Source organism: Corapipo altera, unplaced genomic scaffold (genome assembly GCF_003945725.1).
Source record: "Corapipo altera isolate COAL_440 unplaced genomic scaffold, ASM394572v1 89, whole genome shotgun sequence".
Lineage (NCBI taxonomy): Eukaryota > Metazoa > Chordata > Aves > Passeriformes > Pipridae > Corapipo > Corapipo altera.
In genome coordinates, this window is record NW_020884968.1 from 258,813 (window position 1) to 275,687 (window position 16,875).

At 39.6% G+C, this 16,875-nt stretch overlaps 1 protein-coding gene across 1 annotated transcript in view; it reads right to left on the bottom strand.

The window, feature by feature from the left end:
- The window catches only part of DCLK3 (doublecortin like kinase 3), a 31,280-nt gene that overhangs the window by 11,711 nt on the left and 2,694 nt on the right, over positions 1-16,875 (bottom strand). Inside the window, exon 2 of the mRNA XM_027665039.1 lies at positions 4,251-6,133. Coding sequence (XP_027520840.1) covers positions 4,251-6,133 — 1,883 coding nt within the window. The remainder of the gene's footprint in view (positions 1-4,250; positions 6,134-16,875) is intronic.

Genomic DNA, 16,875 nt, shown 5'->3' on the forward strand with positions numbered 1-16,875 from the left:
ACAAGGTGGCAACAGTGCACCATCTGTTCTTCCAAGACAAAACAACTGAGAGTTCATTTTACTTAACCAAACAGGTAGGAACAGTATGCACCATGGGTATATTTTCACAGCTTTGTGACAATCACTTCAAAGACAGCATGTAACCTGTCAGTATGCCTGCAAACCCCAGCCCAGAACTCCTCAGCAGCTTCAGTAACACTATGCTCAGAACAAATCAGTCAGCTCAGAGCATTCCCTTCATCCCTAACTTTGTACTCTCCAGTCTACCTTTCTATCACCTGGCATCACCTTGAGCATGCAAATATGCTTCACTGCAGAAACAAAAGCTTCTCAGGTTCCTTTTATTCATTCCTGAGGCCAGACTACTTATTCATAGTAGTATTACAGAAATGTACAACCTGCTCAAGAGAAATCTAGCCTCTGACATCCACAGTATGTATTCCATGAAATGGCGAGTACAAAGCAAAAAGAGTAACATTAAATCACACTAGCCTTTCCAGACACACCTAAAAGATAGCTATTACTCTTTCTGCATTCAAGACTGAAAAGAATTGTTATAAAAGTCCATTTAAAAGTGCTGCCTCCCCATAGAGTTAATTAAAGTAAGAAAGACCAGTATTCAGTGCACTTTCTGAAGACAGCCGATTTAGGCCATACAACTACTTAGGTCTTTCAACTGCAAGGTAAGACAACATCTGGTGGCCTTGGACTAAAGGCAGTCAGAATTGCTCACTACTTTCTCAAATACAAAAGATATGGTAGGATATCAGAATATTGTCTCAGGATTTCTAGCTGTCCCACCCATACAACCAGAAGGTTATAATACAAAGCCAAGTTCATCTTCAAAGGAGGGAAAAAATCATCTTTTCCTTTTCTTCTGTCTGTTGATGATTGTTAGTACTTAATATTCTTGTCTGGTTTCATATCTACCTTATGAAATCCATCAGGGTGTTCAAGATGATAATTTACAGCACTAATATTTCTCTGTATGCATATATATATAATAGCACAGATTCTTCTTATGGAGATCATGAAAGCAAGGTAGCCCATGGGATGTTTGGTATACTGGAAATAGATAGAGCTTAAGAAAAATTACTGCTTACATTTGAGTTTCAGACATCTCTTGCTGCTAGCTAGAAGAATCTCCATGAAAAATCATACAGAAAACTTCCTATGTAGGTTTATCATACTGAAAGTTCTTGACAGGTAAGTGGTTAAACAGGACTTTAACTCACATGCACTCAGACAACTGACAGTGTTTTGTGTGTATGTTAATAGAGTCACAAAGTTAAAGGACAGAAAGACTATACTTGAAGTTCTCACACTTTTATGAAAACTTGAGAGAGAGATACAGGGGTGGGAGAGAAGCCCACATGCATAAAAATCTGTAACACTTATTTACGAAGTTGAGTGTTAAACAATTACAACATTAGTATGGTAGGGAAGTGTACAGGGAGATAAGTACACAATCAGAAATACAGCCCTATCCCTTCCCCCTAAAAGGAGGTGCCTTTGTGGCTGGAAAAACACCACCACACTTTGGCATTAATTTCTCACTCACAAATCAAGAAATGAAGAATTAAGAATCTGTAGAATTAAACAGTCCCTTATCTAAACACGTGGCCAGCAAATCCTGCTCCACCAGGTAGCATTAAAGTGACTTCATTTGTGGGACCAAACACACAACACAGCCCATCCTTGGTAGCAAAGGTTCTCTTGCTGAACACCTAGTCCTAAATGAGGTGATTCTGTTAGCAGATGGGAGGCAGTCGTAGCAGCTGTCTTCACACCAGCCATCAGACAGATTTTGTTTTTGTAGCACAAGTCACAGCTATGCTGCAAAAAGTCTGATCATTGTGGGCAGACACAATAGTGAAAGAGGGAGGAGAAAAAGCAGAAAGGATGATGGCCTGGTACAGAAGTTTATAACTAGAGCATAGTTCCATAAGAGAAAGAAGTACAGTAAATAATTAAATCAGGTTTCCAACTCTCTCCTCTGTCAATAATTTTACAATTTACTAGACATCAAAGTGTATTTCTACCTTTTCTTCTGTAGGGACAGAAAAGGTTTTCCTTCTTTCCCCAGCTGCTTATTTTCGGAAAACTTACGGAAATACTTTTTCCCCAGATTGCTGCTTCTCTGGCAACTCTTATGAAAATTAGCCAGTATGTTCAAAAGTCATTAAGTCAACAGCCTAAAAATACATACCTATTTTTGACCTCTGTGTACAAAGTCTAGGTAGACTTATCCAGAATCAAAAATCTTCAGTGTAGCAATCTGCAGTGAAACAATAGGTATCCCCACAACCAAGGACATCTCTGCAGGCTGCTGGAAACTTAAAGCACTGCACTTCATCTCCAGAAGGGTGCCCCCAGCCCCTGACCCACTAACAGCAGATAAACCCATGAAATTTGCTTCAATACTGTTTGTTACTGTTCAGCACTGGCTTATGTTAAGATTTGTGGCAGCTGTCCTTCCTACTTTGCTTCTACCACTGCTCCAGCCACTCTGAGGAGACAGAGGTAGCACATTGAAAAGTCAGAAAAACCTGAATCTTGCTCAAATGGCCCGTATTTATAAGGATGCTTATTAGACAGCACAGGACCTATCCAACACTATCAAGAAATTATAAACTCATCCGGCTGGTTGAATAGATTAAAAGGATGCTTTAGGTACATGGTATCTAATACTTGTGCTCACACTCAGTTAGCAGCAAGGTGAAACAGGAACAATTTTCTTTCCCGTAGTGTTTAGGTAGCACTGTTCTTGTATGACAAAATACCTACAGTCTGAGAGCTGGTCTGTCCTTGAAAAATATATTCTGGCTGTCAGAATGGGCAACATGATTATTTCAGTGCTACACAACAGCATTCTGTTTTGCAGTTCTGTGAACTAAATGTGAAAACAGCCAGAAGGGACCTGTACCTTGCCCCTCTTTGCTTACCTACATCACAGTACGTATTACAGAGAGAAGTGACGCATCTACTCTCAGGTGTTTCACATGCACTAGCTTGTGTTCAGCAAATAGGAAGGAGCAGAACCTGGTTCATAATGGAAAATCAGCTTATGGGAAAAGCAACTGCAGTTCTAAATGAAGTTTTGTTCTAATGGCAAACAAAACACAAAGGCAGGCCCTACACTTCTTCCTGCAAACCACCCACTTGCACTCACCACCTTATATTTACATTCAGACCCCATAACAAGAATTTTCATCAAACTAAGCAGGACACATAGCAGGACCTAATATAGGTGCTATTGCTTAATTAAAAGATTTGAGACCAAACCATTCCAGCCCAGCCTTGTTCAACCCCTGCACGTCCTAGAAGCTACACTGGTGTTTTTCTCCTCAAATTAATTCTCTTAAAAGCATTGAATGGCACACAGGATTAAATAATCTATTACCTTTTTTGTCTGCCTAACTATGATCTTCCACAAAAGCAGGTCAAATGCTACTTGTTAGAGACTGACAAATATTTGGTATTTATCTGTTCATCATGAAATTTGGAATACAAGAATGTAACACACACTTAGAAAGGGAGAGTTGTTTACTGTTAAGGTTCTTTCTACAAGGGGTATCTTGTGGAACATCAATACTACAAACATTTCTACGCATATTCACATGTGAGTAACTCCATTGACTTCAGTGCTGGATGGAAAGAATGTATCCTCAGAAATGTGATGGAAATAAGAACTTTTCTCTTTGGCATGAAGTTACTATTTGAGCTGACTTTAATGCTGTATTCACCAAACCATTCACATTTTACTGTCAGATTATTTCAATAAACTACATCATACTTCTGCTTCTGAGAAAATAAGTTGCTGCAAGATAGAAATCACTACAGTAGAGGATTAGCACAGCAGTCAGAAAAATATGTAACTGCAGTGGACAAAAAGTCTAACAAATAAAAATGCTAAATTAACAATTTTAATAAATATTGTTCTGCAAGGAAAATGCCTTATGATTCATCCTTGCACACCTAAAAGTAAGATGCTAAGTAACAGGCCTGATTTCAGAAGAATATAAATGCTTGCTACCCCTGAAAGCCTGATAATTTTTACTTAAATTTCTATCTGCAATGCACACTAGATCTATGTAAAGAAAAACTACAACTGTAATTTCACTTCAAAACTGTACCCATTTTTCCAAACAGTCCTGCCACAGCACATTATCTCTGCATAGTATTTGCTTAAAAATGTTCAAAGAAGGAAAATAAATTCTGCATATATGCAATTGTTTGACAACACTTACCAAAAGATTTTCTGGTTTGAGGTCCCTGTGGACAATGTTCTTGCTGTGAATATAAACCAGTGCTTCACACAGATCAGTGATCATGACAGCAGCATCATGCTCTGTGAACTTCACACTTTCTATGATTGCATCAAATAAGTCCCCTCCTGGGACATACTCTAGGATTAAGTAGATCTCAGCTTCTGTCTCATACACCTCAATTAAGCTTACTATATTGGGATGAGAGAGACTCCTAATGATCAGAATTTCACTTTCCATCATGTCCTCTTTCCCCTTTAGCTTGGATTTATCAACAATTTTCATGGCGTAGATCTGATTGGAATCACAGTGGCGACATTCCTTCACCACTGCAAAGTTCCCATCCCCAATAGTTCTGCCAATATCATAGTGTTTTTCCACATCAGTTCTGCTTTTAATGGCATACCTCCGGCTTGTGCTTTCCAATCCCTGAGCCTTGTTTTCCTCTTTATTCACTCTGCGCTCCCCTGTTTTTTCCCGTCTAGTCATGTCACTCTCTCTACGTGTGACATTCCCCTCTCTTCTGGCAGCTTCCTCTTTAGCCCTTTGTCCCTCTCTGACCTCCCTGTGTGTTTTAGACAGTTTCTCAGCATCCCTCAGAGTGTCTTTCTTTAGCCAACCACTTTGGTTCATGACACAGCTACTTCCATTATCTTCTTTCACTTCATGAGATAGATGGAGCCCTTCTACAGCATTCTTCCTGATTTTTACTACTTCCTTCCCATGGTTTTCGTGCTTCTCCACATCCTTCTCCATGTTCCTTTTTTGCTTCTCCAGCCCTTCACTAACAATCTTTTGTAGGGGCTTCCACATCCTCCTACTGCCATTATCTTTCCAGCCAACTTCCTCACCATCCAGACAAGTTTCAGAAGATTTTCGGCAGTTCCTGATTTTTGCATTTCTTTCTACCTGGTACCTCTGACATGCGCCTGTATTCAGGTCTCTGTTTTCAAAGGAGGCCTCAGCCTTCCTTTCCCTTTGTAACTTTTCTCTGGCCTGCCTTTCCTGTTCACACTTCTCACACCTCAGCACCTCCTCTGAACTCTCTTCTAAACCCTCCTCAGAACTCCTCTCATGGATAAGGTACCTCTCACTTTCTCGTGTTTTCCTAGAAGGCTTCACTCCCTGTTCACCACTCCAGCTCTCTCTAGTCCACTTTTTTTTGGTTCTCATTTTTTCTTCTTCTTTTGTCTTGGTTTGACTTTTTCCTTCATGCCCAGCTACCAGTTGGGGAGACATGCCATCGCTGCAGTTCTTGGTAATTTCTGTCTCATCAAAGCCACTGTCTACTTTCAAAGCCTTGTCATACAGCCTGCTCTTCAGTTTTCGGGACTGCTCCTCATTCTGCTGAATGGCAGCACTGGCAGCATAAGGATTTTCAGGATAAAGTTCTTGTAATACCACTTCCAGGTCCTTCAAAGTGAGGGGCTCCCTCCCCATAGCTATGAACGCATCACCTTCCCTGAAAAAGTCAGAAACGCTTCGGATTTCTCTGCCTCTCAGATTGTAAAGTTTTCTCACACGGTCATTCTTCCAACGAGGAAATCCCAGAGCTTCTGAAATGTCAGCCATGAGCTGTTCAAAGGTCTGGACTGACCTCCTGTTGAGAAGCAAGGTTATCCTTCTGAGCGTGCGTCCCCCGGGTTTCACCACTGTAATTATCCTTGGCTTCACAGGGCTGTGCTCTGAATGTATCGTGTGAAAACCCTTGCGGGGACTGAAAAATGAGGACCTATGGCTGCTTTCACTCAAACACGGCTTCCCATAGTTCCCACGACCAATAGGAGGACAAGTCCCATGTAGTTTCCTCTCTTTTACTTTTGAGCTTGCATTGTGTGGCGAATGGTCCAACAAGCCTCGGCGTCCTAAGGCAAACAAAGAACGGGCATATTAATTATTTTGCATCATCAGACTTTTCTGAGCAACCATTTTCTGCATGTCAGTGTATGTTACCTCAGAGAGTAAGGGTAGGTGACTTCAAGGCTTATAAAGAACTTTAACTGCCACTAAGGAGTATCTCCACATACATGCAATTACAAACACTGTCAAGTTTGTGAGAAAATGTAAATTCATTTTGTGACAGAGAAATGTCATTAAAAATAGTAATAATATTGAAAACCAACAGATCTTTCTTCTAATTCCTCTCATCTTTCAGAAGTCCTCAAGAAGTACCAGGATTGCATTGAGTTTCTTTAGCATTCTCTTTTGAATATATCTACCATGACCTCACTCCTTTCTGAACCCAATTACAATTTTGGTCTCTGTAAACCCTGTGGCAACAAGTTCTAAAATTACATTGCATGAAGTAAAATAAACTAAATACTCGTGTTTTAAAATTACTACCAGATGGTGCTGTATGTGTAACCTTACATTTCTATAAGTAAATATCTCCTCTTCACCTTCCCTGGACCTTCTATAACAAATAAAATAAATTGAATTCTTTTTAAAAGACATTACTTTTGCTGTAACTTTTACAGCAATTTTATAGATCATCTAATAGTAGTGTAATGTAATCTTTTGTCTTAAAAAAGGCCATCTTAGTTTTGTTTGATAACTGGAGTTCTGGTTTTCCAATATTTTGGTTTCACTTTTTTATTCTAAAAGTTATGTAAAATCACACGAAGTTCTGAGTATTCTCTAGGGACATTAACAATTTTCCATCTGATATTTCATCTTAGAACATCAACCAAAGAAAATGGCACCATTTGTTACGCCTAATTGTGAAAAGGAAGAACTGAAAACATAACATATGGTTATGGACAAACCAAGCTATAACACAATTCCCTGTTTATCAATACAACAATAAGCTAGGAATAAAAATGTCCCCTAAAAGTACTCTGATCTCTTGTACTTGTTAGGATTAAAACCTGATTACAATGCCTTTATTTTCAGCCTCAAGAAATAAACTTTCAGAATGAGATTACAGAGAGCTTCCAACTCCATTTAATAGCCTCCCACTTCAGTTGGGAATAAACATTCAATATATACATAAACTAACAGGACCAAGACAAAAGAAAGCAGCCAGAATGTTTTCTGAACCATTACAAGGAAACTTCTATACCAAATGGCTTATCTCCCAGAGAATCCTGTCCATTCTCATACATTACTACGCTTGCACAGCCATAGTGCAGTGGGCAAATCCTCAAAGGAAAATCTGCACATATGAGTGTTCCTCTCGGTGCTATAGGCTTAAGCTTACTACATTTCGGTTTTGAACTGCAGAAAAGCCATTTTCAGTATTTCAAGCTATACGTTTTTATTTGTCCTTTTCATCAAGGGAAAAGAAAATATGCCTCCTCGGCTAGAATGACAAACAAAAGGGAAAACTGCAACAGGTGCTGCAGCATTCACCTGCTCTGTCTGAAAAAATAGCGTGTCCAAGAGGCCAGGGCTTGAGTGGTGAAAGCACATGAGGAGACACCGCTACAGAACTCCAGTCTGCTGTTGGCTCTGCTTGATATATGATGAAGGACACTTCTTAGTTGTGATACTCTCACCAGCTAAGCACTGTGTGCCCCCTGGCACGTCCCTTAACTCTTGGTTTCATTTTCTTCCTCTGCCAAATGAGATAGATGCTTCTCCTCCAAACAAACATTACAAAGAAGCCCAGCTGCCAGCATGCTGATTGAAGACGTAAGCATTATATAAGAGCTTTGTGTGACTAATGCTTGGTGGTTGTATAAGTTATTTCTGTCTTCATTCTGCTTTTTAAGGATGGTCCCTTGTTATCAAAAGATGACTACATACGTGCTAGAGATTCTTCAGCAATCGCATATTTACATTCCACCCAGAATAAAGCTTACTGTGAATGGGGAAGAAAAAAAAAATCAGCCATAATAATAGTTCTCTGAAATCTAAATCAACTCCAGAACATGTTACTTACCAGGAACTGATGAAGCTCTGAATTTAATCAATGTTTCCAGATTCTTGCGTACACACTGTCATCAAAGCATTATCTTGCTTATGGGAACAGTGCTTAACATTTTTACTGCTTATGATCTTGGTACAACATAAAAACAATGGTGCGCCAATGACTTTTCCCTCAGCTTATGTTCCTCCCAGCTATGCTGCTATTATCATACCTTTCAATAAACCACTGATTTTAAGTGCTTGGCTGCACTGTTGATTGTTTCAATTACCTAAGCATCAGTTATTTTTCCTTTCTTCACTAATTTGGCTAAGCTTGAAACAGAAGCCAAGTTTATAGTTTAATTCTATAACTAATGGAATAAGAGCAGTTTTATGTCATTATTAAAACAATGTAGGAATGTGTTTTTGTGCTTTTTAAACTGGCTTGATTACTAGCAAAAAACAGTCTGACAAAAGCCATAAGTTAATACACAACAATTTTAGGAATAAGAATAGTATTGCATATTTTTCTAAGATGAAAAAAGAAAATTACATGAATGCTTAAATCAACGCATAAAAGAATCTTTTAATATTTTCCAAGAAAAGGAGAAGTGTCAAGTTCTGTCAAAGGGGTGGTCACAATGATTATAATATTACATAAAATTGAAAATTCACTTCAATTGCCTGTTACAACTATTTCAGTCATAGTTTCTGTTGTTTCTCAGTTATGCTATATTTAACTGATACACATGAAGCAAGCCTCAATCTGTCAGGAAAGTGCACACACTCAAAGCAGTAACAAGCATTTCTAGAAAGCTTTCAGAGGTCACACACATACCCAAATCCTTTAGCTACAACTTCTATTGCTTCAAAATCATGTTTCCATATTTATATACAAGTGGGAGAAGGAGGAAGAGGGAGGTGGTATCAGAAACACACTTCAATGAGTTCAAGTACTGGCAAATTATACATCAGAGAATAAAAGGTGCTCTTTCTTTTAACTGTCCTACTGAGAGCTAATGATTATCAAATATAAATATTTCTTAGAACTGTTAAAATGGATTCATGCATGCATGAGTGTGTCTATTTTTATCTGTATACACATCTATCTATATATGCTGGTGTATCAGAGTATCAATGGTACACCATGGCCGAGGGGGATGCTGAAGCCTGCTGCTGTGGAAGGGCAAGGGCAAGGCAACACAGCTGGTCAAGGACACCTTGCATCCCACCAAAACTGCACACATTGGAACAGAAAAAACAGAAAATGACCTCACAGAGCGATACAAATCTCCATATGATGAAGACATGATGGTCTAACAAGGCAAAAAATGACACCAAGTCACTAGAGAAGCATGGAGTATAAGACAAACTGGGATTCGGGGGCTCAAACAGGTAGCAGGAACAAGAAACTCAGCACCTATGACCAGAGCACAAGTGCTCCCTAGAGAGAAAATGCATTCCTCTGAAAGGAGTACAGTTTCTGTGTTCATTTTTAAAATTTACAAATCATTTGTGATCGTCACAGTCCTTCCCACTGGGGGTAGGGGGAGTGTGGGAAAGCATGGGGAGAAACCACAAAAATTCCTCTAGAAGACCTTTCCTTGGAGTGTTTTGGATCATACTCTGGACTTGGAGTAAAATAAAGTGAATTCTGAAGACTTGAGCTCTGAAGAAGTTCTGTATACAGAATTTAAAGCAACCTGTATCTTAAAGAATTTAATAAGCTCAGTTGTTTAGAGCATGGTGCTAAAAATGCCAAGGTTACAGGTTTGATCCCTGTACAAGTCATTCACTTAAGAGCTGGACTTGATGATCCTTGTGGGTCCCTTCCAACTCAGAATATCCTGTCATTCAGTGAATTGCCTGGCTACGCTCCCTACAACAGCAGAGTAACAGGGTTTGCCAGAGGTCACATATTGCAATTAAAAATGTATTGCTGCCATTTGTCTTTCAAAACTTATCCCTTCCCTTAACCAGTCCATAAGTTTTTGTTCATCTTGAGTTCTTCTTGGCTCTCCTGCTTGAGATTACAGTTTCAGTAATTAACTGAATGGTCTACCCAGCAGCTAATTCTGCTATCAACTCACAGGTTGAAGTGGAATTAAATTTTTAAAAGGAGTTTTACCACACAATTTAAAACAGAAGGCAGCATTGAAATAGGATCTAGGTATGGCATTGCTTTCTGTGAATAAGATGGTGTTATTTAAACTCTGTAACTTCTTTAGAAGGCTTCCACTTACAAAAGCAACTGTGAAAATGCCCCAAATCATTAGCAGTATTCTTCACACAACTAAAGTTGCACATGACAGAAACCATATATCTGGGAGTTGTTTTGATGTGTTGGTCTCAATATAGGAAAAACAAATACAGGATAAACAAAACACTGCTTTAATGGGATGGGAAAGAACAACAGCACAAATGCCTGTTTATTCCTTAAGCCCTAGAAATTCCTGCTGAGGTAATTAAAAAAAAAAAAAAAAAAAGAATAATCTTACTTGGAACCAAAAACATTTAGTTCATGTCACCATACTAACAAGTGTCTTCAAGTACTTGAGTGTCAAGAATGTTTCTGGCATTGAACTGAGAGCAGCCAAGCATGTAGCTCACCCAGGTTACCAGTGTGCATCAGCAGTTGGTCCCAGGATGCAATCCGAGTCCTCTAGAAACATCCCATCTTGATCTCCTCTCCTTGCTGTAAATTATTAAAAGTTGCAACTTCCAGGGCTAGTGTACAGTGTTAGTGTCCAAGACTGAAGTAGCAGTGTGGCAAGTCTCAATTCACTAAATTAGATACATGGAAACAAAACATGATCACAAGTGTTCTTTTACAGCAAGTAAATTTTACATGGGCATCTACAGCCCTAGTGTTGGAAACACCATTGGCAAATTTTTCCTCTGAGGAGCCTGTGTAGCACCCTCTCCTTCCCTGATGCTCATCCTCACCTCCTTGCCATGTTGTACAGCATCTTAAGGAAGAGGTTTTGTTTGAGTCAGAGCTCGTGGTTATTTTAGCAACAATGACAGACACACACACTTGTATCTGTTTTGACCAGATAAAATCCTTAGTAGAAAAAGAAACTCAAATTTCAGAAAGGACTGGATCAAGACAGCGTCAGATGTAGCAGGACAGTTGCTGCTAGTTCCAGGCTTAGCGAGCTCCAAAGGCTCACACAGTTCAGAGGTATAAAACTGAAAAAAGAAACATAGTGAAGAACTGGACAAGGAGGATAAGAGAAAAGAAGTTTTAAGAGGGACTGGGACAGACCCCAGGGAATGAAGCAAACAGTGCCATAGTCAGGCACTATCTGACAGCAGTTCCTATGAACTTTGATACTGTATGATAGCAATTTCCCTGAACTTTACAGACACAGTGGAAGGAGATGAAGAGTGTAATAGGGAAGCAGTAAAATGTGAGAGTGAGGATAAGAGTGGATCAAGAAGTTAGGTAGAATGCCAAACTTTGACAAAGGACAGGACTGGAAGTCAGCAATAGAACTATCCTTGCACGGTCTGCTCCTTTGCAGTATCCATAAAGGACATGTACGTGCTTTTGTTGTCACTTGCCATATTAGTTCACCTTAATTTACATTTTTTTAAAGAACAGGAAGAGCTACATGCACACAAACAGCTGACTACATTGAAAGAACCTTAGCAAGCTCATCAGTTAGACAGGAGAAAAAGTTATCAACTATAAACTGTGTATCAATAGAAGTGTGGCTAGCAGGTCTAGGGAAATAATTCTTCCCCACAACTCCACTATCATGAGACCCCCACATGGAGTACTGCATCTTGCTCTGGGGCCCCAACATATGAAGGATGTGGACCTGCTGGAGCAAGTCCACAGGAGGGCCATGAAGATGGTCAAAAGGCTGAAGCACCTCTCATATGAAGACAGGCTGAGAGAGTTGGGGTTTTTCAGTCTGGGGAAGAAGGCAGTTCTGGGGATACCTTGGAGCAGCCTTCCAGCACCTAAAGGGGCCTAGAAAAGAGCTGGAGAAGGATTTTACAAGAGCATGGTGTGATAGGATGAGGGGGAATGGCTTTAAACTGAAAGAGGAGAGATTTAGATTAGATATGAGGAAGAAATTTGTACTGTGAGAGTACAGGTTGTTTAGAGAAGTTGTGGGTGCCCCATCACTGGCAATGTTCAAGGCAAGGTTGACGGGGCTCTGAACAACCTGGTGTAGTGTAAGGTCCCTGCCCATGGCAGAGGGGTTGGAACTATATGATCTTTGAGGTCCCTTCCAACCAAACCATTCTACTTTTTGAAATTACTTCCTCCTTCCATACAAGACAGTTAAGAAGTGTATACAATTTTTCCTACATCTACTCCAGGGTACAGCAGATCCTATTTTACAAGTAAACTAGATTCAAGGACTGTGTTGGAAAAAAAAGAGTAAGTAGAAGAGTTGAAAAGTGTGTGAAAAACTATAGGAAGAATAATTTCTTTGCTTAAGGCAGTGCAGCCCTGAAGAACTGATTTTGTCTCAATCAATTCCATTGAGTTTCAAAGCAATCAACTTAATCTAGATTTCTCAGAGATTACAGTCTGGTACCCAAAAGAACATTCTGAGACCTGATCTGCAAACCTGCTCAGTGCTCACAGCTGCAAGGGCATATACTGGAAGAGGTACTTCAGACAAGGTAACACAACACAACACATAGACAATGCTAAGTCATCCCAAAATTCAGGAACCGGGCATGTCAAGTTGCTTTCTTCTGCAGATTAAAGTACTTTTGATTTTATTTTTTGCACCATGATTCCTGCTGAATGCAGTACCTGCCCTCTCTTTACAGGAGTCGCAGATAGGCTAACCCATGTTTGCTGCTGCAGCAATAACCATGACAGAAAAGCCCTCAAGTTAATAAGCCTGTATTAAAGAGCAGGGTTCAAAAAACACATAGCAGGAGGCATGAAGAGCCAGGGTAAACAGTAAGTAGGTGCTCATTAGATACGCTCTGCCCATCACATACACTGATGGAGCCATAGCCCTTGGGGAGAGCAAAAGCAGCATCTGAAAATGTAATTAATGTGCATATCTTAATACACAGGAACATGGGGTGGGGGAATAGCAGTCCTAATCAATAATCATAAAGGCTTGACTTTGTAACATGGCCTCATAGAAATGCATTTTTTTAATACATTGAAGAAATACATTGAACAAACCTTATGTGTTCAGAATACATTTGATGGTAAGGCAGTTATAAAATATACTTTGCAATAAAATATTACTGCAAATTATACTGTATATAACCATGGCTTACTAAGCCAAATAAAAGAACCACAGTCAAAGTATTTTTAGATGGTCAAAGTGTATTTTATTCAATTACACTAAAAAAACCCACAAACCCTCATCATGGTATTTGCATGAATTCTTATCTGCATTAGCTACTGGAGTAGAAAGAAAACAAAACCATGTTCAATACTACAAATACCACTTATCAGCCGGAATCTTTCAAAAACAGTTTTAATACTGTAATGAAAAATAAATTAAAAGGAGGGAATGACTTTAATTTCTGTAACATCTTTTATGCTACCCTAATGGGCATCTCCAGTCATACTCATGCCAGCACATTCATGTCCAATTTGCACTAGTGTAGTGGAGATCAATTGCTGAGCCAGTCTAACCCAATTTTTAGAGAATTAAAATCACTCAGCAGTTCAGACAGTATTCTAAGTTCACTGAAGAAAAACTAATTTGGGCTCGCATACAAAAAAAAAAATCAGAATAATATCTCTATCTCATAAATATATAGTTTTAGCCCTAAAAGATCATAAGAAGTTAGTATGATGAGATTACAAGTTCATTATCTTTCACAATTTCACATCAAGCATGCTTAAATTTGCATGCAATATCATTATTTTTCCTTTAACTGTCAGCCCTGTAAACTCAGCTGTGTGTCAAGTTGGCTTCCTTCTGTCCCACATGTCGCCAACAGAACTAAACATTCTCCCGGCCAAATATGTCTGGTCCCATTAGGTGAGTTGCCAAAGTGTCAACTGCAGGGAGAGAAAATGTCCTTAGCAGCTACACCTAGAGTGCAAGAGTATGGAAGATGCACACCTTTGTACCCACTCCCTGTCCTCACATAAGGGCAGGCAAGACTACTTCAAAATTTTGCAGATCTTCAACATACCTGCTTTTTATTTTAAGAACAAACATACATTGTGTCATGCAAACTGGAAACGAGCTCTTCAAATCTTTCAGTCCCATAAACGCCCATTCTCATCTTTCCCCAGTCTTCCCTCTAGAAAGAAAGAAGTGAGTCTAATTCCTTCTCCCTGCCTGTTTATCTCACTCCCTGTTCACTTCCAGTTTTGGGACACAGACCTCTGAGTTAATGGGAGATCCTAGAGGACAAAGAGCACCAGAGCAGCTGAAGGCAGCAGATGTTGTAGCGCAGGAGTTCCTAAGATGGGAAGGACTACCTAGAATGACAGTCTGATGGGAAAACATTGCAGCTGGCTGGACTTCAGCAGAGAGATGGAGACAGAGTCCCTCCCCGTTGGAACCCTAGCTATGGCTATGTGAACTCTGGATTTTCCATTCTGAGGATGGATGGTGCCTCTGCTCCCAGTCCCAATGTGGGAGTCATCCCACAGAGGAATGCATGTGGGAGGCCCAGCATCCCAATGGCCATATTTAGTGTATGAGAATCCCAATGGATAAGTGACATTTCACAGCCACTTTTCCTTCCTTCTCCTCAAAGGAGATAAACTTTGAGTTTTCTTAGTCTATTTTTCCCCCCTTTTCCTTCCCTAAATGTTCAGAGTCCCTTTGCAGTCTGTGCTGGCCCTCTCCTGTCCAGGTCCCCCCACAACAGAGCAGCAGCATCCAGACTGCTACAGGGAAGTCTGGTTTGCCCTCTGTGTTACACTTCCCTTTCCAACCTGGCAACAGTGGTTGGGCAAAAATTACCTTCCCAGGTGCTTACCTCCTTCCCACTGCAGGCCCACAATCACTCCACTGTACAGTTTCAGATTTTTTAAAGCAAGCCATTTGTAATTAAAAAAAATAAAATATTTACAGCAAACACAGATGGTTACTGCCATGTGTTAGTGTTAAACTGAGCTGAATCACCCCCAGAGCAGCAGATGAAGGTAGATTTCAGGGAGTCTGATAATGACTCACAAGTGTCATAATTTTTACTTTTTTTTTGGAGCAGAACCCCACTTTCATTATCTTCTTTCTGACATTTTAAGGGTAGCAAATTAAAAAGCAAGAATAAAGAAAGCCTTATAGAGATGTATACAGATGCATAATCTGTAAAGACTATGTGAAATGTAAGACTGCACGTGAAATGAATCAGTGCCTTTGGAGGTGTGAGGCTCAGTTTAAGTTGCATAAAACCAAAAAAAGAATATTATGAAACTGCTCATTTATTTAATTTCTTTCAAAGATGACAGGCTGTGTATTTTACTGGGAGAAGCCATGACTACTTTCTGCAGTTTGACTGCTTTAGGGTCTGCCCCAGTAACCAGGAAAGTCAGCTCTGCAGATCAGGACCCTCCATCAAGAATCTTTCAGGAGAGGGACCAAACTGACAGAGGGAAACCAAAACATCTTACACAACTGCAGTATTTGCCAGAATCCATCTGGCAAAGCCCTCAGTGTGTTTCTAAAGGATCAGCCTACAAGGAGTTTCACTTTCACGCTGATGCTCTTGACTCTTGAAGTACCATATACTTCCAAATTAATTATTCATGTTTCATCACAAAGTAAGCTTTTAGCTGCTTTTTAGTCCTGTTAGCCAACAATGCCTCAGTCAAAGGAGCAGGATTGTGTTTCTTGTGGGGGATTTTATTTGCGTGTTTCCTAAATCTCAACTTGATGACTAATCAGTTGCGACTGAGCAAACCCAGTGAAAATAAAAGAGCCTGCAGAGGTGTCACTGAGAGTTTAATTAAGCTTCCAGATCCTTTATAACCAATAACCTTGTTGCCTAACTAAAGGAAAGACCCAGCCAGAGTCTGATTCTCCATCTGGTTTGCAAAAGGGGAAATTAGACAAAAGTTTTCTTTGGAAATATAGAACATTTAAGAGATGTTAACTCACATATAAATGTAGAATTCCCAACCCCATTATTACAGAACCACTTTTTCAGAAGAGACTCATATAGGAAAGTCAACATTGCAAAATAAATTGTTTCACAGAACTTACAAAAGAAAATTAGTTTCTCGGGAAAAATGTAAGCCAGTGTTAATTAGACTCAAAAGCATGATGACAAAGCAGAAAGATCAGGATTTTCACACCACCAGACATTTCTCAGCATTTCCATTAACTACATTATTTGGGGTCATGAGAAAACTAAAACCCCGAGAATAAGTGCAGGCTAGCAATATTGATGGAGTGGGAGATGGTGTTTATAGTGTTTATAAAATGTCTACTGAGAGTTTCTTCTAAGAATATATGACATAATTGTTTTGCATTCTTACAGTAATTAGACTGAGTAAACAATGCTAGAACAGAGGGAAGATGCTAAACATGTCTTCCATTTGCAGTGAAAGGAAGCTACTGCTAGGTAAGATGGACAATTTGAAAGCATTACCAAAACTCCAAATTGACATTAGAATCAACCAAGGCAGTAGCTCCCCCTCCTTTTTTCATTGTTTCCAGAATCTAGGGAAGACTACAAAAGGACAGACTCCATACCCTGAAATTGAGAAAAACGTGGAAAACAGTATACTGTTAAGAAGAGAAATGTCACATTCACCTCTTCAACTACCACATTTTCAGATCTGATCCAAGTTGCA